This window comes from Canis aureus, chromosome 24 (genome assembly GCF_053574225.1).
Source record: "Canis aureus isolate CA01 chromosome 24, VMU_Caureus_v.1.0, whole genome shotgun sequence".
Lineage (NCBI taxonomy): Eukaryota > Metazoa > Chordata > Mammalia > Carnivora > Canidae > Canis > Canis aureus.
Genome location: NC_135634.1, coordinates 11,479,447 through 11,505,937, shown reverse-complemented (window position 1 = coordinate 11,505,937; position 26,491 = coordinate 11,479,447). Strand labels below are relative to the sequence as shown.

At 39.2% G+C, this 26,491-nt stretch overlaps 1 protein-coding gene across 9 annotated transcripts in view; it reads left to right on the top strand.

Moving 5' to 3' along the window:
- The window catches only part of MTUS2 (microtubule associated scaffold protein 2), a 593,760-nt gene that overhangs the window by 421,727 nt on the left and 145,542 nt on the right, over positions 1-26,491 (top strand). For all 9 annotated transcript variants that reach the window (XM_077868253.1, XM_077868251.1, XM_077868248.1 and 6 more), the window contains one exon: positions 9,651-9,752. In XM_077868253.1, coding sequence (XP_077724379.1) covers positions 9,651-9,752 — 102 coding nt within the window. The remainder of the gene's footprint in view (positions 1-9,650; positions 9,753-26,491) is intronic.

The window sequence follows — 26,491 nt, the reverse complement described above, 5'->3', positions numbered from 1 at the left end:
GCCCCAAATGCCTGGGCAGGAGTAGCAGCAGATGCCAAAGGATAGAAAGTCTGGGATGTCAGATGAGTTATGCATGAGATCTCGGGTGATGGCAGGACCTGGGGTAAACAGGAAGTCCATACCTGGAGGTAAGTGAGGAACAGTAACCTTGCTGTAGGTGACAGCAGGGAACGCTGTTAGCCCAGACCAGCCAGAACATTAGAACATCAGAGAAAAAGAGGTTTCATATGAGCATGGAGGCTTCAAGTTCTGGTCGGGTATTAGATAGTTTGAAGGGGACTTCCTGACTCAAAGATAAATTGGCTGAAGAGTCTAAGGACAAGTGGCAACCATTTGAGAAGTTTGCTCTGTGGGAGATTGAGGATGAAAGTGCAAGGAGGGGGGATTATTTACCAAAGGGTAAGGAGTTCCATGCAGTGTGGATGGAAGGTCAGAAAGAAGACTGGGTCACAAGGTGGAAAGGAGATTAGGGACTTATTGGCCTTCAGCTTTAGTCTTGAGCTGTTCTCTGGTCTCTTAGTCTCCACCCAAAGTAGAAGACCTTCAGCATCTATGTTCTCCTGCCCTCGCCCCAGACTCCACTCAGAACATTCTCACCCCGGCCCCATCCAACTTCCCTTTAGATTCTCCTACAGGGTCAGACTCACCTGGATTCATTGTGCTTCTGAGTACAGGTGGGTGGGCAGGCCATAGGATTCATTACATTTCAGAACTCTCTGGAGCCATTGCAGTACAATGAAATGCAGGCTAAAATGAGGGCAGAATCAGGGAAATACAAATCAAAACCACAATGAGATACCACCTCACACCAGTGAGAATGGGGAAAATTAACAAGGCAGGAAACCACAAATGTTGGAGAGGATGTGGAGAAAAGGGAACCCTCTTACACTGTTGGTGGGGATGTGAACTGGTGCAGCCACTCTGGAAAACTGTGTGGAGGTTCCTCAAAGAGTTAAAAATAGATCTGCCCTATGATCCAGCAATTGCACTTTTGGGGATTTACCCCAAAGATACAGATGCAATGAAACGCCGGGACACCTGCACCCCGATGTTTCTAGCAGCAATGTCCACAATAGCCAAACTGTGGAAGGAGCCTCGGTGTCCCTCGAAAGATGAGTGGATAAAGAAGATGTGGTTTATGTATACAATGGAGTATTTCTCAGCCATTAAAAACGACAAATACCCACCATTTGCTTTGACGTGGATGGAACTGGAGGGTATTATGCTGAGTGAAATAAGTCAATAGGAGAAGGACAAACATTATATGGTCTCATTCATTTGGGGAATATAAATAATAGTGAAAGGGAATAGAGGGGAAGGGAGAAGAAATGGGTAGGAAATATCAGAAAGAGAGACAGAACATGAGAGACTCCTAACCTCCTAACTCTGGGAAACGAACTAGGGGTGGTGGAAGGGGAAGAGGGCGGGGAGTGGGGGTGACTGGTTGGCGGGCACTGAGGGGGGCACTTGACGGGATGAGCACCGGGTGTTATTCTGTATGTTGGCAAATTGAACACCAATAAAAAATAAATTTATTATTAAAAATAAATAACTAAAATGAGGGCAGAAAGCCACAGGTTCAGAGCTTGGCTCAGCCACATACTGGTAAATGCAGATACATTACAACCGCCATACCTTTAGTTTCTTCATTTGCAAAGTAATGATACCAGTAGCAATAGCAACAGAGTTTAGGAGTGGGGTAAAGTGAGATAATATACACAGAGGCAGCTGCAAACTAATTCCTGGCATTTATACATGCTAGTAAACAGGGGGTAAAACTGTTTACATGCAGTAAAACAATAACCTCCATGACAGCTCATACCACTCTTTCACTGGAACAGTGCCTGACACATACATGGTACTTAATGAATAAGAGTATACTGGGATGTGGGAATATATTATTTGATACATTCCTATCTAGATAATGTTTCTATGCTTCATTTTATTCAAACTCTAAAATCTTCCCTTGAAATCTTCCCACAGTCCATTTGTCTTTTAAGTGACATCAGAATTTCTATATTCTGATTACATCATTCCTTTTTCCCTATTTACCTCTTTTCAGCCACACTAGCACAATAATAATTACTTGCATTGTTGCCATGTTCGCATTTCATTTTTCTTCTGGCTCCTCTCCATCTTCCTTCCATGATTTTTCATGTTCCCTATCTGGGAGTGGGTCTATAGGGCTAGGAAAGAATCAGCCCTGTTACCACAGCTTTGACAGGTGCATAGTGTGAGAATATTAGATGGACAGAGGTTAAAGTCTATTGATGTGTATATTTCTTTATCCTCTTCTGTTTACTATCTTTCCTTACTTATGCTGAGATTGAGTTGCATGCACATGTGGCCTATTGTTAGTGAGGTTCAGAGCCTGTATAACTTCCTTTTTTTTAAATAATAAATTTATTTTTTATTGGTGTTCAATTTGCCAACATACAGAATAGCACCCAGTGCTCATCCCGTCAAGTGCCCACCTCAGTGCCCGCACCCAGTAAAACTTCCTTTTGATTTCTTTTGACATGCTTATTTATTTTTATGAAACAAGTATATAGCATTCTTGTAACCATTATTTTAAATCTATTTTTCCCCATTTTGAGGTGCTCAGTCAGGACCCTGAGTGACCCACTGTCATTTGCCATTACATTTTGTTTTTAAAATGACAGTCTTATCCTTAGAGCAAACCCATCATTCTTGACTGGGCAGCTTTCCTCATAACCTCACAGCTCCCAGGCAGGTGGCCTCTGCCTTAAGCACCAATGATGAACGGGGTGTTAGTCACTTTTATGATGTCCAGTTTAGGAATAAAACACAAAATGGGTCTTCTCCCAGCAGCTGCCATAGTCACTCATATCACTGTGGAAGGCCTTGACCACATGAGAAACTGGGCTTTTACACTACTTTTTCTGAACAACCCTATATGGATTGCCAGACAGAACCCTTCAGCTTAGACCTTTGGGAGGCTTTTTGCTGCTTTATTTATAGCAAAGCATTTTGGGGCCATTTAAATGTATAGTAATTGTCTGTTCTGGAGTGGGTATGATCAGTAACAGGGTTTCAGATTAAAACTATGAACTTATCCTTTGATACCAGTGAGGCTGGCATTTCTTGGATTATTTACCAAGAAATACTCCTGGCTTCTCCTCCCTTCCATCCCAAAAGCTCGACTGAAAGGGCTCTGGGTTTTGTATACACACATTCATTTGTATAGCGCTGAGTTTGCATGTGCAGAAGGTACTCTGAGGTACACAGGAGTAGTTTTGACCAATGATGAACCCAGAAGAGATAAACATATTTATATAAGGACCTGTTTTCTCTAGCTGACATTTTCAGGCCTTATCTGGCTGCAAGTCACAAAAACCTAATCAAACTGCCTTAGGCCAAAAAGAATGCAAAAGGTCAGAAGGATTTTGGCTCACATAACTGAAAAGCTCAGGTGATATTGCTAATGTGAGGTAGGGCTGTACCCAGGTCCTTAAACAATTAAATCCTGAATTTTTTTTTTTTTTTTTTTTTTTTTTTTTTGGTCTCCTGTCCCTACTTTCCCCCTCTCCTGACTGCTTCTTCACAAAGGCTCTCCCCACTCCGAGGAGGCAGAGGTTGTCAATGGCAGCTCAGGCCTATATCCCACGAGTTTAAGCATCTATCAGAAAAAGAATTATTTTCTAGTAATTCCAGAAAAACTTGTAAGATAAAGGCTCTCATGATCCCAACCTGGATTTTGTTTTCATTCTCAAACCTGGTGCTCTGTCACTCCGGCGTGATGCAGAGCTCTGATCGGGCAGGCCAGAGTCACAGGCCCACCTCCAGAACCAGGTGTATCAGCACCCCTCTACCCCCAACACACACCAGTCACATGGCCCATGAGGAGGGAAAGGTTAGTTCCCCCAGGTGAGCATGAATGCTGTTAAAAGAAACTGACCAGGCCAAACAAGAGACGTCTACTAGAGGTATAGTCTGCACTAGGGGAAAGAGAACAGCTAAGGCTGAATAGGGTTTAAGGAGAGACAAGTATTCAAGAAGAGCTGGGGAAAATCAGAAAAGCTTCATAAGTAAGTGATGGGGACTCAGAAGACTAATACAGACCAAGAAAAGAAATCAGTGCTTTTTTGGTGAATAAAAAGAGTTTCCTCATTTATTCGTTCAGTTAGACATAGAAGATATAATAGCTACTAATGCCCTAATCACTGGAACCACTGTTTGTTACCTTCCACTGCCACGGGAGCTTTGCACTGCGCCTAAGTTGAGGGTCTTGAGATGGGGAGATCATCCTTAATTAGCTGGAGAGACCCAGTGTAATCCAAAGCTTTGGAAAGGCTTTAAAAGAAAAATCATGTGATCTGGTTAATGATTAAAGAAGATCATCCTGGCACTGGTAAGAAGGATGAGTTAGGTAGACATGAAGAAGGTAAGACACAGGATGGGAGAAATCACTTAGGAGATTTTTCTAGCTGTCCCAGTGAGAATTAATGAGAACTGAGCTAGGGTAAATAGTGGGAATGGGTACAGGGTCAGATTCAGAAGCTGCTTCATAAGGCAGACAGGTAGTGGCTGATCAGATGTGGGAGTATAAAGAAGAGGGCTCCCTGGCATCTGGCTTCAGTGACCAGGGAAACCACCAATCAGGAAAGAAAATCTAGGAAGAGAAATTATTTGAGAAGAAGAGAATTCATTCCAGTTGGAGCATGGTGATCTGGTCATTTCATAGGCTACGGTAATGTCTAGTTGGCAGCTAAAAACAGGTCTGGATCTCAAGAAAGTTGTCTGGACCCATCTGGATTGGAAAGGATAGAGCTGATGTTCATCAGCATGTGCAACTTGGTGATGCAAGCGTGCTGAGTGGTCAGGAGCATCCAGAAGAGTGGACAGGCGAACTCTTGGACAGCTTTACTCAGATGCAGGCAAAGGAGGAACCACAGTGAAGGAAAGAGAGTCCAGAGGGACAGGAGGAAAACCGTAAGACCACAACCCACTCTGGCATTCCTAGGTACTCAGAGGTCTTAACAGAGTTAGGTGAAAGCTTATGGGACATTTAAAAATCATAAGTCTGAGTCTTGATTCTAAGAAAACTGCAAAAAGCACTGAAAGTCTTGACTGATTTTCATAATTTTCTGTGCCATTAAGAATTCCCAGAACCACACTGGAGTTTTCTAGGCAATGCTGTGTTCCTGGGGGAGGGACCATGAAACTTTCCATCAAAGTTCTTGTAGAGTTGGTTGCACTGGGCTGATTTCTCTCCTTCTCCTTTCATGGATCAGACAAATTATTTTCATTTTTGTTTTGGTTTCACTCCTTTTAACTGTTTATTTCTTTATAAAAGTAATATGTGATCATCATAAAAAATAAAATAATGCAGAAGTGCAGTAAAATAAAAAAAATTCCCTCAATCCTACTGCTCAGAAGTAACCATTATTAACAATTTGGTACCTACCTTTCAAATCTTATATAGTTAAAAGTATAATACAGGTAACATTTTGTGTTACAAACATGGGATAATAGCATGCACAGTATTCAACAACAGCTCTTTTATTTATCACAGACATCTTCTGTGCCAGGACAATATAGAGCTACTTCATTCTTTTTAATAGCTACATAAAAGTACATAGTATGGATATACCACACTTTATTTAACCATTTCCCAGTGTGCATTTTGATTATTTACTCTTCTTTATTATTATGAATAATGTATGAAGTCTCTTTGCACGTAATCTTTTTGAGCTTGTGGTCATTGTGTTTAAGACAAACTTTTAGGCTTTTAACATTTTTCTTCTCAGCTCCCACAAGTCTCAGTACCTTTCCATAGTTATTGATACCAAAAAGCTGAGCAGAAGGAGAAATGAGAAGAATGAAGTGAGCCATAGATTTGATACTCTGAGGGATGGGGTGGAGTAATGCAGTGGCTTTGAGGATTCCAGGTTACAGCTTTCTGTAAGCCCTGGAATGCCTGGGCAAGACATCTTGAAAGAAGCCCGGTGGGAGGGAGTAGACAGGAGGGGACAGTGACTGAATGACCACATCAGGCAGGGAAGGTATGGCCCTACAATTGAGCCTTATGATCTAGTGGGGAAGGTAGACCATAAACAGAGGTGGATAGCATATATTCGGGGTATAATAAATGCTGTGGAGAAGAATGAAGCAAGAAAGCAAAGGGAGAGTGGCACATGGCAGGAGGGCTGTTTCACCTATGGTGTCGGGGGGCCTCTTTGAAGATGATGGAGACCTGAATGAAGGGATGAGTGAACCATGCTCAAGGCCTCAGGGAAATGTGTTCTGTGCAGAAGGAACTCAAGCTTAAAGGGCCCAGAATGGGAGGAGCTGTGGCTTGTTTGAGCACCAGCATGGCTGGCAGTGTAGTATGGCTAGAGTGTGTGAGCAGGTGCTAACAGTGGTGCCATCTCTGTATTAGGGTTCTCCAGAGACACAGAACCAATAGGATATAATACATGAACATGTAATACATTTGAGAGAGAGAGAGAGAATATATATAGAAAAAAATATATGCTCTATATACAAATTATATATACATTTGTATATTATATAATATATATTATAAGTAAATACACACACACCTCATAAGATTTTTTTATGAGGAATCGGCTCACATGTTTATGGAGGCTAAGAAGTCCCCAGGTCTACAGTTGGCAAGCCAGAGACCCAGAGACAGCTGATGGTTTAAGTTCCAGTCTCAGGGCAGAAGACCGATATCCCAGCTCACTCAACTAATCGGACATGTGAACTTCCTTCATAGTCAGCCTTTTGTTCCACTCTGGCATTCAGCAGATCATATAAGACCTACTCACATTGGAGAGGGCAGTCTGCTTTATTCAGTCTACCAATTTAAATTTAATCTTATCTGGAAACACCCAGAATGTTCGACCAAATGTCTGGGCACCCTGTGACCCAGTCAAGTTGACACATAAAGTTACCTATCACAATGTGTCTATGAAGTAGCCAGAAGAGGAGATCATCTGGGGCTGTGCTGCTCAGTATGAGGGCCGGTGACCCATGAGCCATTACTGAGAGCTCAAAATGTGGTCAGTGCCAGATGTTGAAGTGATACTGAGTATGTTGGGTTAAATAAAAAATGTTATTTACTTATTAGTTTTTAAATGTTACTAGGAAATTTTAAATGACACAAGTGGCTCATGTTTATATTTCTGTTAGCTAGTGCTGGTCTATAGGGCCTCACTAATGGGGCAAGGAGTTTACAGTTCATTCTATCTTGGGAGGTGATCAGAGGGTTTCAAGATTGGGAATAACTTGCTCTAACTTAGATTTGAAGCAATTCATCTGCTGCTGTGGGAGAATAAGCTGTAGAGGAGCAGGAATGGGAACAGCAGATTAGGTAGGAGGCTATAGCGAAGAAGGAAGAGGAAGTGGTGGTGTTGGGCTCTGCAGAGGCAGCGGAGGGGAGAGAAGCGGTCAGACCTGGGATGTACTCAGAGGCGAACAAACAAGCTTTGCTAATGGGCCAAATGTGGGCAGGGAGTAAAGACACAAACCAAGATGATGCCTAGTGTTGGGGCCTGAGCACAATGAGTGAAAGAGGGTGCCACTTACTGAGATGTGAAAGACTAGGGGTATGTTAACTAAATGCCATGAAACATAGGAAGGAAGAGGAGGAAGAAAAAAGCAATGGGGGAGAGATACAAAAGAGAATTCAAGCTTCAGAAGAGCTCAATCAACGAGACTAAAAGAGTTTGTCGAAAAGCAGTAAAGCAGAGATGGTGACAGGTATGTGGGTGGAATAATAGAAGGCTTGTAAGCAAGGCTGGAGAGGCGGTGAGGCAGGTCCAATGGTCAGGGTATGTGGGAACCAGTCACGCCAGAAAAGAATGAAAGATGGGGAAGATGGTTCCAAATACCTGCCTCTCTCTCCAAACTCCTGGAATGATCTTTCCCCACCATCTTATATACACACGCATGCATACGAATGCATGCACCAAATGTATAAATAACCTGTAATAGTGCTTTTATATAAAAGAAAAATTGATATATTTGAACATACTAAAATCTAAAATCACAATGGAATTAAATATACTATAAATTTTAAAAAGTCAAAGGCTGGAAAATATAATTTAAATAGCCTTCAAATAAAGAATTAATATCCAGAATATATGAAGAGTTCTTAATACATCAGTAAGAAAAATAGGCAAGGGATTTTAATTAGGCAATTTCCAAACAAAGAAATGCACACAACCAGTGTAAAAAGACTTTAAGGGTCTGGCAAAAATTAAAATGATTGAGACTTCAATGTCAATAGAGGATGGGGCATGTAGAGAGTTGCCCTTATGCACTGTTAGATGCGAGTGTAAATTAGTAGCTTGTCCGGGAAGACAATTGGACTGTGTCTAACAATACAGCAAATGAGCAGACTCTTAATCCAGCAAAAGCACTTCTATGTATTTTTCCTGTAAAGATACCAGTGCCTATATGCAAAGAAACAAGTAGAAGAATGTGTTTTGTAGCACATTTAGCTATTTTAATAGCTAAAATTTGAAAACATTCTAAATTTTCATCAATAGGATGATGGGTTGATGAATTATGGTACTTTTTTGCCTGTTACTATGTGACATCTTTAAAAGATCTATGCCTACGCTAATATAAAAAAGATCTTTAAAAATGTGGGTAGGTAAAGGAATTGCAATATATGATTCATTTAGCTAGCCAACAGCTGTATTGACATAGGTGTCAATAATATGTATAAATACCTAGAAAGAGGTCTAGAAGAATAACCACCAAATCACCTCCAGCAGATACCTCTGGAAGAGGAGTGAAGTTGCAGGCTTTGGGGAGTGGGAACTGGGACGTGTTCTGTATCTGAGGAATCATCTCCAAACTTTACTTTCAAAATGACATAATAAACTGTGCTGAGGTGGAGGCGAGTCTAGGTACATCCAGGTCTGTGTTCTTCCTCTAATCCTTCCTCCATTGTTCTTTGACTTTCTGTCGAAGGTCATATGAAGGTGAGTGTCTGTGACCAGCACACATGGGGACATGGCCCTGTGCTCCTGGACATAATTGGAGGAGCGTCCACATGCTGTTCTTTGTTATTGCTTATGCTCAGGTTATCCCATTCTGCTGGGGCCAGCTCTGACAGCAGTTCCACGAAGGCTCAGCTGCAGCTGCCAGAGCGAAAAGGCTCTCCAGGTCACCTCTGTGGACCAGCTGCATGGAAATGAATTAGAGGCAGACCACGTCCCCTGTGGCTTGTGTCTCAGTGATGCCGTAGTCATTAGCAGTTGTGTTTGGCTTACAGCTTCCGTCTCCATCTTCTGAACATTTGTTTGGGCAGGAAGAGGCGGGCAGGCTGAGTTGGTGGCTGAGGACAGTCTATCTTTAATTTCCGGGTCATTTGTCAGGGTCACTGGGGTGCAGTGACCTCCAGAGACAGGGGAATTTTTCATCAAATCAGAGACAGCAGTGTGCCTGCCGATTCACCTGACCACTACAACGAAATTCCCTTTGCTCTAAATGAGTGTGTCATCCCTGAAGCACAGGGAGTGATGTCCATAGCAATAAATCACCCAAATATTATTTGCTGCCATTTATTTGCCTTGCGTTAAGCCTCCCTTTCCACAAACAACTTGTGTTACTGTTTCATTTGTAACCAACTCTCTTTCCTTCTTTTTCTCTTTTTAAATTCTGTATAGGGTCAAAGAAAGAAGTACAAAAAGATCAAGATGCTAATAAACCTGCTGTATCATCTCCTAAGAGAACCGTGGCTTCAGCCACCAAGCTTCATTCTTCACCAGGTATTTAAGAAATGTGATCGGAGTTATTTGGGGAGAAGGCTAGAACTTGTCATTTATTTTGTTCGCGTGTCATTAATGGAGCAGTGCCAGCCCATGTGGTAGGTGTAATTGTTCCAGGGCTTGACATACGTACACTGATGTGTTCTGACACAAGATGAAATGAACCAGCTGTTGGCATCATTTTGTGTTAAAAAAAAAAAAAAAAAGGAACGTTACCATGCTGCTTTTCAGTGGTAGACTCTTCCCTGTGTAGGAGTATCTGCTCTTCCCGTGGCATGCAGAAATAATTTATAATTGAAAAACAGACTTTGAAGATCTAACCTCAAGAGAGAGTAATACTTTCTAAAAAGAAGAAAAATAGAAAAGCAACCGATATCAAATACTTGCGATTTTGTCAGTGAGGAAACCATATGTTTACCTTCAGATATGAATAAACTAGGTAACATCACTTGAGAGTTGAAAATCATTTATATCTTGAAAATTCATTTTGTAAGGCATTTGTAGAACAGAATGCAATATCACCTCAGAACATTTTCTTTAAGCATGAAAATTGTAGCAATAATAGCATCCAGGATACCAGGGACTGTCCTAAGCTCTTTAAATGTATTACTTTATTTAATGCCTGCAAGGACTGTGAGACAGGCACTATTATTGCCTCGCCCTTTTCATGTGAGGAAATTGAGGTACAGAGATTTTCAATAATTTGCCCAAAGTCACAGGAAATAAGTAGTAGAATCACGATTTGATCCCAGCCACTCTGAATCTCAAAACTGCATTCTTAGTCACCACTCTATTAACCAGAAAGCTTAGAGAATAAGGAACTTATTAATACTTATCTAATTAAAAATGTACAAGAAAGAAGCCCAAGCCACATGTGAGTGGGTCAGGAGACAAAGCTGCATGTCTACATAGGGTGAGAGGTCAGATGGTAGGACCCTGCACTAATCTATAATTTCTAGGAAGATAAAGGAAACTCGCCCTGTAGGATGAGTCTAACCTCACATCTTTAGCTCTGAGAGAAGGTAGGGAAAGGAGACAGGTTCTCCCTAGGGAGTCCTCACCCCCAATCTGCCCTGCCTTGATTTAACAGCCAGAATCCATGCTACCACTATGGTCTGAAAATTCAGTTTAACATACTGTAGCCCTTTCATGAACGTAGCAGAATGAAATGTAGCATCATTACACACTCAAGGAAATAAACCACCATGAGTATGATCCTTCTATTCCAGGGAAAGAGAGTAAAGGTTCTGCGTCATGTTAGACTTTGCTAAGTTAAAATATATGTGTTGAAACTTCTAGGGTAATCCGTAAAATAGAGCATGTAGATCTGAACCAATGGAGGGGGAAAAGACCGGAATGAGAGGCAAAAAAAAAATGTTTCAGCCAATGAAAGTGAAGACAAGAAGGGGAGAAAGGAAAAAGAAAAAAAAAAAGAGAGAGAGAAAAAAAGGAAGACAAAGGAGGGAGAGAGGAGAAATTGAGGGAGTAGAATAAGATATTACAAATGAGTTTAAATATGTCACAATGAATGTGCAGGAACTAAATTCTCTAGACTAAATCAATGATTTAGATCACCAGCTGAGATTCACTTATTGAACAGTCAGAAAGTATTAAGTGTATGTTAGATGCTGGGAAATCGAGCTTTAGACTGCTTACACAGTACACACCTAAAATAAAGACTACTAAAAGGTTGAATGTGAAAGGAAATATATAATCCATGCAAATTCCAAAGAAAAGGATGTTTGCAGTGTTACAGCTTTGAAGCTTCTTTCTTAGGGAATAATTATTAAATATGAAATCACACATTTGTAAAGCATACAATTTGATACATCTTGACATGTATACACATGAGAAACTGTCACCACATCCAGACAGCAAACATATCTGTTATCCTGGAAAGTATCCTGGTGCCACTTTGTGATCCTACCCTCCTACCCCTCTGCACCCAACCCAATCCATACACCCCTCTCTGTTACATCTCTATAGATTAGTTTACATTTTCTAAAATCTTCTATAAATGGAATCATACAGTATGTACTCTACTTTTCTTTGGATGATTTCTTTGAGTAGTCCATTCCTTTTTATTGATGAATAAAATTTCAGTGTGTGGATACCACAGTTTATCCATTTACTTGTCAATATACCTTTGGGCTTCTACACCAAGGATTTGGCTATTTTAAATAAAGCTGCTTTGCATATTTGTAGGAGTCTTGATATGGATATCTGGTTTCATTTCTCTTGGTAAATATCTAGGACTGGCATGCCTTAGTCATATGGAATTATTTGTTTAACATTTTAAAAATGTTAAAAGGTTTTCCAAGGTGGTTGTACCATTTTATGTTCCCAACGGTAGTGTGTAAGAGATATAGTTCCTCTACCATTTTGCCCAGTACTTGAGATGGCCAGTTTTTTTAAGTAGGTATGGAGTGGTATCTTGCATGGCTTTTGCATTTTCCTAATAACTAATGATGTTATGATGTTGAACATCTTTTTATGTTTGTTTGACATCTGTATATGTTCTTTGATAAAATATCTATTCAAGGGGCTCTCAGTGGCTCAGTCAGTGAAGTGTCCAACTTGATTTTGGCCCAGGTCAGAATCTCAGGGTTGTGAGAATGAGCCCTGTGTCAGGCTCTGTGCCAGGCATAGATCCTGCTTAGGATTCTCTCTCTCCCTCTCCCTCAGCCCCTTTCCACCTCCTCTCTTAAAAAAAAAAAAAAAAAGCTATTCAAATATTTTGCCATTTTTAATTGTTTTTTCCCCATGTTACTGAATTTTAGGATTTCTTGTGTGTTTTAGATACAATTTTTTCATCTATATGATTTGCAATCCCTCCCTACCCTGCATCTGTGGCTTGTTTTGCATTCTCTTAGGAGTGCTTTTGAAGAATACATGTTCTTAAATTTCCTGAAGTCCAATTCATAATTTTTTTCTTTTGTAGACCTTGTTTTTTTGGTGCTATCTAAAAATATCTTTATTATCACCCTAGATCATAAAGATTTTCTTCTACATTTCTTTCTATAAGATTTAGCATTCGACGCTTTATATTTAAGTCTGTGATTCATTTCAGTTAATTTTTGCATACAGTGTGACATGTGGCTTGAATTTGTTTTTATTACAGAGTACCATGCAACTAATTTCTACTCTGATCTTTATTTCTTTTATTCTGCTTATGTTGGGTCTAACTAAATGATATCATTACTTTGAAATCTTTCTTCTTTTCTAATGTGTTTATTTAGTACAATAAATTTCCCTTTAGTCACTGTAGTCCACAAATTTTAGCTATAGTCCACAAATTTTGATGTATTGGGTTTCATCTCCATTGGATTCAAACTATTTTCAAATTTCCTTTTATGATTTTTTTTCTTTACTCATGATTATTTCGAATTGTGTTTGCAGAGATCTGGGACTTTGCAGAGACCTTTCTCATTTTATTTCTAATTCTATTGTAGTTAGAGAACATACTTTGGATGAACTGAATCCTTTTAAATTTATTGAGACATGTTTTATGACTCACAACAAGATCTGTCTTGGTAAATGATTCATACATACTGAAGCAAAATGTCTATTCTACTGTATCTGTGTGAAGCATTTTACAAATGTCATGGGTCAAGTTGGCTGATGGCATAGTTCAAGTATTCTATATCCTTACTGATTTTCTGTCTACATGTTCTATTCATAATTGAGAGAAGGTTGTTGAAATCTCAGAGTGTAATTGTGAACTTGTCTCTTTCTCCTTCTGGTTCTGTCATTATCTGCTTCCTATGTTCTGAAGCTCTGCTATTAGGTACATAGACGTTTAGGATTGTTTATTGTTTTGCTGAAGTGTCCACTTTATCATTAGGAAATGGCCCTCTTTATTCTTGGTAATATTCTTTTCCCTGAAATCTACTTCTCAGTATTAGTTGTGCACTTCTGTATTCCATTAGTTTAGCATGGCATACTTCTTTCCATACTTCTCCTTTTCATCTGTTTGCTTCTTTATATTTAAGTTGGTTTCTTATGGGCAGCTGGTAATTGGATCTTGCATTTTTCTCCAGTTTGAAAACTCTGCCTTTGATGTCATGTTATTGATTTGATTGGGATTAAGTCTACCATATTCCTGTTATTTTCTATACATCTCATATGTCCTTTTTTCTTTTGTCTCTACTTTACTGCCTTCTTTTATATTAATTTAATATTTATTATGATTCCGTTTGTTCTCTTTATTTTTTTTCTAATTTTATTTATTTTGAGAGAGAGAGAAAGCATGAGCAAGGGGAGGCAGAGAGAGAAAACCAGCTTCCCTACTGAGTAGGAGGCCCAATGTGGATCCCAGGACCCTGAGATCGTGACCTGAGCTGAAGGCAGATGCTTAACCGACTGAGCCACCCAGGTGCCCCCATTTACTCCCTTTATTAATGTGTTATCTATCTTTATGTTACTGAATTATTTTAGTGACTACTTTAGGATTCATAATTTCTATCTTTAACTTTTCATATTCTAATTAAAGCAATATTGTATTACTCCACATGTAATACAGTGAACCCTTGAACAGCATGGACTTGAACTGTGTGGGTCCCCTCACATATGCAGACTTTTTGCCAGTAAATACCGTACTGTACTATAAATATATTTTCTCTTTCTTACAACTTTTTAATTACATTTTCTCTATCTCACTTTATTGTAAGAATACAGTATCTAATATATGTAACATACAAAATACGTGTTAATCAATTGACTATGTTACCAGAAAGGCTTCTAGTCAACAGTAGGCTATTAGTAGTTAAGTTTTGGGGGAGTCAAAAGTTATATGCGGATTTTTGACTATTGTGGAGTTGTTGTCCCTAATCCCTGTGTTGTTCAAGGGTCAACTATGTAAGAATCTTCCAACTGTGTGCTCCCATCTCTCTCTTTCTAGCATTTGTGCTGTTATCAAACACTTTCCTTCCACATATATCATAAACCTACACTACATTGTTGATTATCAATGATGTTTTCTTTCAAGGAGATTTAAATAAGAAAAAAGGCCTTTTGCCAATATCCCTGATGAACATGGGTGTAAAAATTCTCAACAAGATACTAGCTAATTGGATCCAACAGTACATTAAAAAGATTATTCATCATGAGAAGGTGCAATTTATTTTTGGGCTGCAGAGGTGAGGCAACATCCACAAATCAATTAACATGATACAGTACGTTAATAAAAGACAGCATAAGAACCATATAATCCTCTCAATAGATGCAGAAAAAGCATTTGACAAAATACAAAATCTCTTCCTGATAAAAGCCCACAACAAAGTAGAGATAGAGGGAACATACCTCAACATCATAAAGGCCATATACAAAAGTCCCACAGCTAATATCATTCTCAGTGAGGAAAAATTGAAAGCTTTTCCCAGAAGGTCAGGAATATGATGTCCACTCTTACCACTCCCTTCAACATAGTACTGGAAGTCATAGCCTCGGCATTCAGACAACAAAAGAAATAAAAGGCATCTGAATCAGCAAAGAAGTCAAGCTTTCACTCTTTGTAGATGACATGATACTCTATGTTGAAAACCCAAAAACTACACCAAAAAATTTGCTAAAATTCATACAGGAATTTATCAAAGTCACAGATATAAAGCCAACACACAAAAGTCTATTGCATTTCTATACACCAACAGTGAAATAGAAAGAGAAATCAAGGATTTGATTCCATTTACAATTGCACCCAAACCATAGGATTCCTGGGAATAAACCTAACCAAAGAGTTAAAGGATCTTTACTCTGAAAACTATAGAACACTTATGAAAGAAATTGAGGAAGACACAAAGAAATGGAAAAACATTCCATGCTCATGGACTGGAAAAACAAATATTGTGCAAATGTCTATGCTACCCAAAGCAGTCTACATATTCAGTACAATCCCTATCAAAATAACACCAACATTTTTCACACAGCTGCAACAAACAATTCTAAAATTTGTATGGAACCAGAAAAGACCCTGAATAGCCAAAGTAGTGTTGAAAAAGAAAACCAAAGCTGGAGGTATCACAATTCCAGACTTCAAACTCTATTACAAAGCTGTAATCATCAAGGCATTATGGTACTGGCATAAAAACAGACACATATATCAGTGGAACAGAATAGATAACCCAGAAATGAACCCTCAACTCTATGGTCAATTAATCTTAGACAAATCAGGAAAGAATATCCAATGGAAAAAAGACAGTCCCTTTAATAAATGGTGTTGGAAAATTGGACGGCAACATATAGAAGAATGAAACTAGACTAGTATGTTACACTATACACAAAAATAAATTCAAAATGGATGAAAGACCTAAATGTGAGATAGGAATCCATCAAAACCCTAAAGGAAACACAGGCAGCAACCTCTTTAACCTTGGCTGCAGCAACTTCCTACTACACTTGTCTCCAGAGGCAAGGGAAACAAAAGCAAAAATGAACTATGGGACTTCATAGGTAAAAAGCTTCTGCACAGGAAAGGAAACAACCAACAAAACTAAAAGGCAACCTATGGAATGGGAGAAGATATTTGCAAATGACATATCACAAAAAAGGACTAATATCCAAAAATCTATAAATAACTCATAAATTTAATACCCAAAAAATAAACAATTCAGTCAAGAAAGGAGTAGAAGACACGAACAGACATTTCTCCAAAGAAGACATACAAATTACCAATACACACACATTAAAAATGTTCAACGTCACTCAGCAGCAGGGAAATACAAATCAAAACCACAATGAAAAACCACCTCAATTTGGCTATTGTGGACATGAGAAGGACAAACATTATATGGTCTCATTCATTTGGGGAATATAAATAATAGTGAAAGGGAATAGAAGGGAAGGGAGAAGAAATGGGTAGGAAATACCAGAAAGGGAGACAGAACATGAAGACTCCTAACTCTGGGAAACGAACTAGGGGTGGTGGAAGGGGAGGAGGGCGGGGGGGTGGGGGTGAATGGGTGACAGGCACTGAGGAGGGCACTTGACGGGATGAGCACTGGGTGTTATTCTGTATGTTGGCAAATTGAACACCAATAAAAAATAAATTTATTATTAAAAAATACCACCTCAAACTGGTTAGAATGGCTAAAATTAACAACTCAGGAAATAACAGATGTTGGCAAGGATGTGTAGAAAGGGAAGCCCTCTTATACTATTGTTAGGAATGCAAACTGGTACAGCCAGTCTGGAAAACAGTATGGAGATTCCTCAAAAAATTCAAAATAGAGCTATCCTATGACCCAGCAATTGCACTGCTAGGTATTTATCCAAGGGTGCAAGCATAGTGATTCGAAGGGGCATCCCAATGTTGATAGCAGCAATGTCCACAGCAGCCAAACAATGGAAAGAGACCACATGTCCATCAACAGATGAATAGATAAAGAAGATGTGGTATAGATATATACAATGGAATATCACTAAGCCATCAAAAAGAATGAAACCTTGCCATTTACAATGGTGTAGATGGAACTAGAGGATATTATGCTAAGCAAAATAAGTCAGAGAAAGACAAATACCATATTATTTCATCGTATGCAGAATTTAAGAAACAAAACAGGTGAACATAGGGGAAGGAAAGGAAAAACAAAAAAAGCAGAGACAGAGGCAAACTATAAGAGACTCCTTTTTTAAGATTTTATTTATTTGCGAGAGAGAGCATGAGTCGGGGAAGAGGGAGAGGGACAAGCAAACTTCCCACTGATTGGGGAGCCCAGTGCAGGGCTGGATCTCAGGACCCTGAGATCATGATCTGAGCCAAAGTCAGAACTTAACTGACTGAGCCACCCAGGTACCCAAGAGACTTTTAACTATAGGAACAAACTGAGTGTTTCTGGAGGGGTGGTGGATGGAGACATGGAGTAATTGCTGATAGACATTAAGAAGGGTACTTGCTTCATCCTTCTACATGTGGCTGTCCAATTTTCTCAACACCATTTATTAAAGAGACTGTCTTTTTTCCATTGGATATTCTTTCCTGCTTTGTCAAAGGTGAATTAACCATAGAGTTGAGGGTCTATTTCTTGGTTCTCTATTCTGTTCCATTGATCTATGTGTCTGTTTTTGTGCCAGTACCATACCATATTGATGATCACAGCTTTGTAATACAGCTTGAAGTCCGGCATTTTGATGTCCCCAGCTTTGGTTTTCTTTTTCAACATTCTTCTGGCTATTTGGGGTTTTTCCTGGCTCTGTATGAATCTGAGGATTATTTGTTCCAATTCTGTGAAGAAAGTCCATGGTATTTTGATAGGGATTGGATTGAATGTGTAGATTTCTCTGGGTAAGCATAGACGTTTTCACAATATTTATTCTTCCAGTCTATGAGTATGGAATGTTTTTCCATCTATTTGTGTCTTCCTCAATTTCTTTCCTAAGTGTTCTGTAGTTTTTAGAGTACAGATGCTTTACCTCTTTGGCTAGGTTTATTACCAGGCATCTTATGGTTTGGGTGCAATCATAAATGGAATTGATTCCTTAATTTCTCTTTCTTCAGTCTCATTGTTAGTGTATAGAAATGTAACTGATTTCTGTGCATTGATTTTATATCCTGCCACATTGCTAAATTGCTGTATGAGTTCTAGCAACTTTGGGGTGGAGTCTTTTGGGTTTTATGTACAGTATCATGTCATCTGCAAAGAGTGAGAGGCCAACAAGCACATGAAAAAATGCTCCACATCTCTTGCTATTAGGGAAATACAAATCAAAACCACAATGGGATACCACCTTACACTAGAGAGAATGGCTAAAAATAAGAAGATGGGAAACAAAAAATGTTGGCAAGGATGTGGAGAAAGAGGAATTCTCTTGCACTGTTGGTGGTAATGCAAACTGGTGCAGCCACTCTGGAAAACAGAGTGGAGGTTCCTCAAGAAGTCTAAAACAGATCTATCCTACCACCCAGCAGCTGTACTACTGGATATTTACCCCAAAGATACAGATGTAGTGAAATGACAGGACACTTACACCCCAATGTTCATAGCAGCAGTGTCCACAATAGCCTAACTGTGGAAGAAGCCGCAATGTCCTTCAACAGATGACTGGATAAAGAAATGTGGTACAATGGAATATTACTTAGCTAGACATCAGAAAGGATGAATACCTACCATTTACATCAACATGGATGGAACTGGAGGGTATTATGCTGAGTGAAATAAGTCAGTTGGAGAAAAACAGTTATAATATGGTTTCATTCATATGTAGATTATAAGAAATAGTGAAAAGGACTGCAAGGGAAAGTGGGTAATTGAGTGGCAAAAAATTAGAGAGGAGGACAATCCATGAGAGACTCCTAACTTTGGGAAACAAAGGGTTGCAGAAGGGAAAATGGGTGGGGGGATAGGGTAACTGGGTGACGAGCATTAAGGAGGGCACAAGATGAGATGAGCATTAGGTGTTATACTATATGCTAGTAAATTGAATTTAAATACTTTTTTTTTAAAGGAGGGCACTTGCTGTAATGAACACTGGGTGTTATATGCAACTGATGAATCACTAGATTCTACCTCTGAAGCTAGTAATATGTTATATGTTAACTAACTTGAATTTAAATAAAATAAAATAAAAGAATCATAACTACATTTCAAAAGTACAAAAAATTGTGTATCAGTTAACCAGTAACTTTAGTAAACCACAGATATTTTGAAAAAATAAGACAAATTAGCTAGTTATCAAGCCAGAAAAGAGTATTTATCAAAAACAGAAATAGAAGAGATAAGTACACTACTTGTAGTAATCAACAGCTGAAATATTAAAATACATATTCTGGAAAAAAAACAGTTTTAAGATGTGTTAAGCAACACTTGGGTCAAGTTAAAAGCAAATAAAAAATATCAGAATATCTGTAAAAAATAAAGAATGAAATTGGATATGGCTAAATCAAATTTATCCGTAAAAGAGTAACCACAAATTTTAAATATAAAAACAGAACCACAATACCAACAAAACAAGACAAAAGTATCTCAAAGGGAAACAGATTAACATACACATTAAGTTTTTATTACTACTTTACTTATTCACTTAAATTTGTTTTATTTAATAAATTTGCATTGGAGGAGGTTCAAAAAAAAAAGAAAAAGAATAAAGGTCTTTTAGAATCACTCATTTAATTCTCATTTCTAGTGCTTTTTGTTCCTTTATGGAGATCCAGATTTCCATCTGCTATCATTTTTCTTTTACCTGAAGGATTTTCTTTGACTTTTTTGGTGGTGGAGGTTTCCTGGTGGCTGAATCTTTCTGGTTTTGTTTACCTTTATTTTTCATGAATACTTGTACTTTGTTCAGAATTCAAGTTGGCCCTTTTTCCCCCCTGAGTTATTTAAAGATGTTGTTCCACTGTCTTGATTTGAATGGTTTCTAGTGAAAGCAGACTACTATCCTTGTCTTTGTTTCTCTGCACATAATGGGTCTCCTTCAGGGGCACCTGGGTGCTGAGTCAGTTAAGTGTCTGCCTTCAGCTCAGGTCATGATCCCAGAGTTCTGAGATCAAGTCCCATGTCAGGCTTCCTGCTCAGTGGGGCATCTACTTCTCCCTTTCCCTCTGCCCTTATCCCCGTGCTTGTGTGCGCTCTCTCTCTCTCTCTCTAACAAAAAAATAAAATCTTTTAGAAAAATGTGTCTTTTTATCCTCTGGCTGTTTTAAAGCTGTTCTGTTTCTCACTTTTTTTTTTTTTTCTCACTGATTTTGAGCAATGTGATTACACTATACCTTGTTATCCTTTTCTTTGTGAGTTTATGCTTGAGGTTTGTTGTGATTCTTACATCTGTGGATATACAGTTCTCGTAAAATTCCAAAAATTTTGGCCATCACTTCTTCAGAAATGTTCAGTCCTACCCTCTCCTCTTCAGGGACTCCAATTGTATGTCTATTAGGCCACTTGAAGTTGACCACAGCTCCTGTCCAAACTGATGGCACTGTTCATTTTCTTTCAGTCACTTACCTCTGTTTGTCTCATTTTGGATAGTTTCTCTTGTAGTATGTGTGCTAATTTTCTTTTCTCTTTTTGAAAAAGAATAACACTTATTTGTTTGTCCTCCTAGTCACAGTTCTGTGGGTTAGACATCCAGGTGTGGCTTAAGTGGGTTCTCTGTTCAGAGTATCACAAGGCTGAAATCATCATGTCAGCTGAGCTAAGTTCTTGACTGGAGGCTCTGGAGAAAAAATCCACTTCCAAATGCATTTGGGTTATTGGTAGAACCAGTTCATTGTATTGTAGGACTGAAGTGTCTGTTTACTTGCTGGCTGTCGCTTAGGGACTACTTTCAGCCCCTAGGGCCCTTGACAGCCACTATTCTACTTTCTGTTTTATGGATATGTTTATTCTGGACATTTCATATACATGGTATCATATGATATGTAGCCTTTTATATTGGTTTCTTTGACTTTGCATAATGTTTTTGAGGTTCGTTCATGTCAAAGTATGAATCAATATTGTATTCCTGGTTTGGGCTAAATAATATTCCATTATATAGATATATCACATTTGGTTTACATTCATCAACTGATGACATTTAGGTTGTATCCAGTTTTGGGCTCCTATGAGTAATGCTGCTTTGAACATTCATGTTACAGTCTTTCCTTAGGTCATGCCTAAATCTAATCTTAATCCCATTCTGTGTATTTTCCATTTTAGACATTTGATTTTTCAATCTCTAGAATTTTCATACAGGCTTTTTAAAAATAATCTGTTTTGTTTCTATTTGACATATTTAATTGTTCCACTACCTTCTTGAACATATGGAATATAGTTACAAATAACTGTTAGTCATCTGTGTCATTTCTTGTGGGCTTCAATTGATTTCATCTCTCCATCTTATGGGTTATATATCCCTGTTTATTTGTGTGCCTGAGAAATTTTTAGATGCCAGACACTCTAAATTTTTCCTTGTTGGCTAGTGGATTTTTTTATTCTTGTGAATATTCTTATATTCTTAAGCTTTGTTCTTTTTTTTTTTATCTATCTATGATAGTCACAAAGAGAGAGAGAGAGAGAGAGGCAGAGACACAGGCAAAGGGAGAAGCAGGCTCCATGCACCGGGAGCCCGACGTGGGATTCGATCCCAGGTCTCCAGGATTGTGCCCTGGGCCAAAAGCAGGCGCCAAACCGCTGCGCCACCCAGGGATCCCTTAAGCTTTGTTCTTAAATAAAACTATGTTACTTGGAAAGAGTTTGGTTATTTTGGGTTTCAACTGTCAACTTTGTTAGGCAGGTCACAACTAGTGATCAGTCCAGAGCTAATTTTACCATACTACCAAGTCAAGATCCTACTGGATATTCTACCCATTGCCCCATGAATTATGAGGTTTTACACTCTGGCTGATGGGAACAGGAACACATTCTGAATCTCTGTGAGCTCTCAGGAATTACTCCCTGTGGCCCTTTGTGGAATTCCTTCCCTGGCCTTGGATACTCTCCTCCCAGACATGCACCTGGCCCAAAACCTTGAGGGGACCCTCCCTGCACATGTCCAGAGTGCTCTTTCTGTGGAGTGACATTCTCCCTGTTAATCTGAGCCCTGAGCTCCCTGAGCCCTCAGTTCCCTTTTCTCAACTTGGGGAAAACACAGATCTCAGCTGAGTTCACCAACTCATGCCATGGCCTGAAAGGTCACTCCAGGAAGCTGGCTTACCCTTACTTGGCAGCTTAGGGATCCCTGTGCTTCATTGCCTAATGTTGCTATCATGAAAACCATTATCTTATATATTTTGACTGAGTATTTTGGATTTGTTTCAGATCAGAAGGTAAGTCTGATAATTCTCACTCCATCTTGGCCAAAAGTAGTTACATTTTTTAACATAAAAATTTAGGGCAGCCTGGGTCGCTCAGCAGTTTAGCACCGCCTTCAGTCCAGAGCATGATCCTGGAGACCCTGGATCAAGTCTCACGTCAGGCGCCCTGCATGGAGCCTACTTCTCCCTCTGCCTGTGTCTCTGCCTCTGTGTGTGTGTGTGTGTGTGTCTCATGAATAAATAAATAAAATCTTTAAAAAAAAATTTTTTTTTAATTTAGCAATTGCTATAATACTATTAAACCATGATTTTTCAACCCTGGAGGAAAGTTCAGATTTACCCTGATACCTATTACTTCTTATAAATAATAATAAATTTCCTGAAGATGAGAATATTTTTATGTTAATCTTTATTTTTCCTAGAGAATGGATTATAGTAACAAACTTTTAATAGTTGGCTTTGGAAAACCCTGATTATAACTTCCTGGGGCTTTTTTGTTCATTTATAAATCAATAAAGAAGAGACAAGAATCTACTCCTTTGGAATGGGAAATGTAAAGCTCTCCCTTTTAGAGAGTAGATTGGTACCCAGTTTATTTAATTCCTGCCCTCATGCATGCTCAGGACTGGCTAGAAGGAAATTTCCTACCCTCATACAATTTTCTGTTCACCTTCCCCACCACTAGCCTACCTCAGACAAACAAGTACCAGGACTAAATAGGGAAATAGTGTCATACTCAGCAAAATTTTCTGGAATAAATTTAGATCCATTTAAGAGAAATAAAACCTGGGGCCCCTGGGTAGCTTAGTGAGTTAAACATCTGCCTTTGGCTCAGGTTATGGTCCCAGGGCCCTGCGATCAAGCCCCACACTGGGATCCCTACTCAGTAGGGAGTCTCCCTTTTCCCCTCCCCTCTACTTGTGATATCTCACTCTCTCAAATAAATTAATAAAATCTTTTAAAATTTTTTAAAAAGAAAAAGCCTATATAAGACCATGAAGAATTGGGCACATGTGCTACCCAGAGGGTCCTGCTGGTGCCAGTCTGCAAGAATCAGATTTCCTTTCTGCTAGGATGTTGGCCAAACTCATGAAGTGCTTTTCCTTAAGCCAGAAGGCTATCTAAGTTATGTCCTATAATTCTTATTTACAAAGGTAAGGTCATGGGCCTTCTCAGATCTTGTAAATACACAGATTCCAATGCTTCCTTGTTTATTTATCATGTCAGTTAAGCTTCCAGCTTTAAAATTAAACCAAGCTTTTCCATCCATTAGAATCCTCTAGATAGTGAGCCTGTGGCTGCAGATGAATTTTTAATATTCTCTTTCCATTTTCAAGGGCTGTGTTCTCCCCAGTGCTCTGCCTTTGCACGCAAACAGCTTGTATTCACCTTTGTGAGAATATAAGGTTACTGGCTTTTTCTTCTGAGCTGCCAGTTGTCACCAGTATCACCACAGATTCTATCTGCCCCTCATCAGAGTTATCCAGTCAATAGGATGGCTGAAGAGAAGTTGTGATTGGAGAGAGATTGAGATAATGGGAGGATGTTCTGAACTTAATGTATGCCCCGAACCTGTGAGATCTGTCAGAGATGCTGTAGAGTGGGCCAGCAGTGTGCTGAAGTCAGAACTCAGGGCAAGGAATTAGAAATGTGAGATCCAGACCTGGCTGGGCCTCCACTGACCATCGATTGCTTCAGATCAAAGATGAGGCCTCATTCCTGTGCACTCCCCACTGCAGCTTGTGCAGACCATTCACAGAGTAGGTGCTCAATAAAAGCTGTCAAATATATTGGTTCCCCCACAAAACATGACAGGAAGTGTATATATTAAATCAGATCTTGTCTGTAGGTCATGGTAAGACACTGGTCTAGGTGTTTCTGTTCATATATTTCAGATTGAAGAGTCGCTGTGGGGATAACCCTAGTTAACAGTTGGGAAGTTTACAAGGATCAGTCAATAAAAAACTGGTTGTCAGGGAAATTCTCATTTTCATTTTGTTCAAAGACTCCAAAACCATCAATAAGCCTAATTCAGAAAGTTTTTATTCATTAAATCAGCTTCCTAGTGCACCTGAATGGAAATCAGGAGGCAATTGTAGGAGACCAATTTTTTGGAAAGAGACCAAACACGTCTAAGTAAGCTCTGTCTGCCTGTGGACAGAGATCAGTGGCATGCATGCCTCGACCACCCCAGAAGTAATACAAATACTGCAAGGAATAGGAAGGAGATGATAACAGAACCTTCCAGCACTTGAAAGTATCCTCAGGTGACATGGCATGCCTCTCACTTAAAACATCTCTCTGGCTCTTCCAAAGAAACATGGGTGTAGGTCAGAAGTGAGTCACTGTCAGCACATTTCATCTCACATGCCAGCCATGTGTTCTCTGAGCTTCATGTGATCACTGCCCTCTGCCACTTTTCTACCCTGTTCCCTTACTTCCTAAGCTGATTGGCATTTTGCTGGCTTTTAGGAGAAGACAGTAGAAACAAACAAAATTCTCCTTAATTTTTAGTGAAACAGGTGAAGCTGGCTGTATGTCAGTCATTTTTTTTTTTCAACATAAGGTCTCTGTCTCCAAGATGGTAGATGAGCTTGTGTAGCTATACCATCCTGGGAATGGTGTGACATGTGGGTGGACAGGAAAGTAAGTGACAGAACAGTACTTCAGCAAGTTAAGTATAGAAGTACTTCACACAAATTGACAGCACAAGAAAGAATACTGGTTTTAGTGAGGGCCAAAAATATGCTGCTGACTTTAGGTAAAGTGATTATTGGTCACAGGCAGAGTCCTAGATAATATATTTAGAAAATGGCAGGACCTTTTCCAGCTAAAGCAACAGGCAGCTCCACAGCCCACCTTGTGTCTCTGCATTTCCTTCCAATAAGCCTTAGCCCTGGGGCCTGACTCTTAGTCTGTGTTATGACAGTGGTTGGATGCCAAATGTGCAGCTGCCCAGGAGTCCCTAACAAAGATTGGTTTCATAAGTTAGTTTGATGTCAGAAAGCCACAGATCTTAAATTTGGTGTGTTGATACCAAAAGCTGATGTTCTCAGGGGAACCTCTCTCTTGGCTCAGAACATCAGTTTGGTGGCCCCATGAGTAGAATGTAGACAGAGTGTACTGGTGTTCAGTAGAACACTGGAATTTTGAGTGTGTGAATTAAAACTATATCATAGGGATCCCTGGGTGGCGCAGCGGTTTGGCGCCTGCCTTTGGCCCAGGGCGCGATCCTGGAGACCCGGGATCGAATCCCACGTCAGGCTCCCGGTGCATGGAGCCTGCTTCTCCCTCTGACTGTGTCTCTGCCTCTCTCTCTCTGTCTGTGACTATCATAAATAAATAAAAATTAAAAAAATAAAAAATAAAAAAAAAACTATATCATAATGTTGGTATCAGAGTGAACACCAAGAATAGGATTTCACCAAATCCTTATTTTATGTTGTCCATTTACCACTGAGTATCATTGCTGATATAATAATAATGATAATGATGAAAATAATTTTAATAATAATAATAGGGGAAAAATCTGACAGCCCAAAATACACAATAACATGAGTACTTATAGTATGCACAAATACAAATTCAGAAATGATTCTGTATGCCATAGATTGCAATTAGTTATAATTCACTGAGCTAGAAGTATCTTTTATTATTTCCTTTAGATTTCTAAAAGAACTGCCTTCTAATATATATATTATACAGAAGCGCCTTCTAGTATCTATCCTTCTAGTATCTATCAATCTATCTATATATATATGTATATGTATATATAAATAAATATATATAGATAGAGGGAGAGAGAGACAGAGAGACAGACAGAGAGAGAGAGAGACAGAGAGAGAGGTGTAGGGCACTTGGTACCTCAAAACATTAATTAAAACACTAAGGTGGTTTTCTTTATCTTTTTTTTTTTATGATAGTCACACAGAGAGAGAGAGAAAGAGAGGCAGAGACATAGGCAGAGGGAGAAGCAGGCTCCATGCACCGGGAGCCCGACGTGGGATTCGATCCA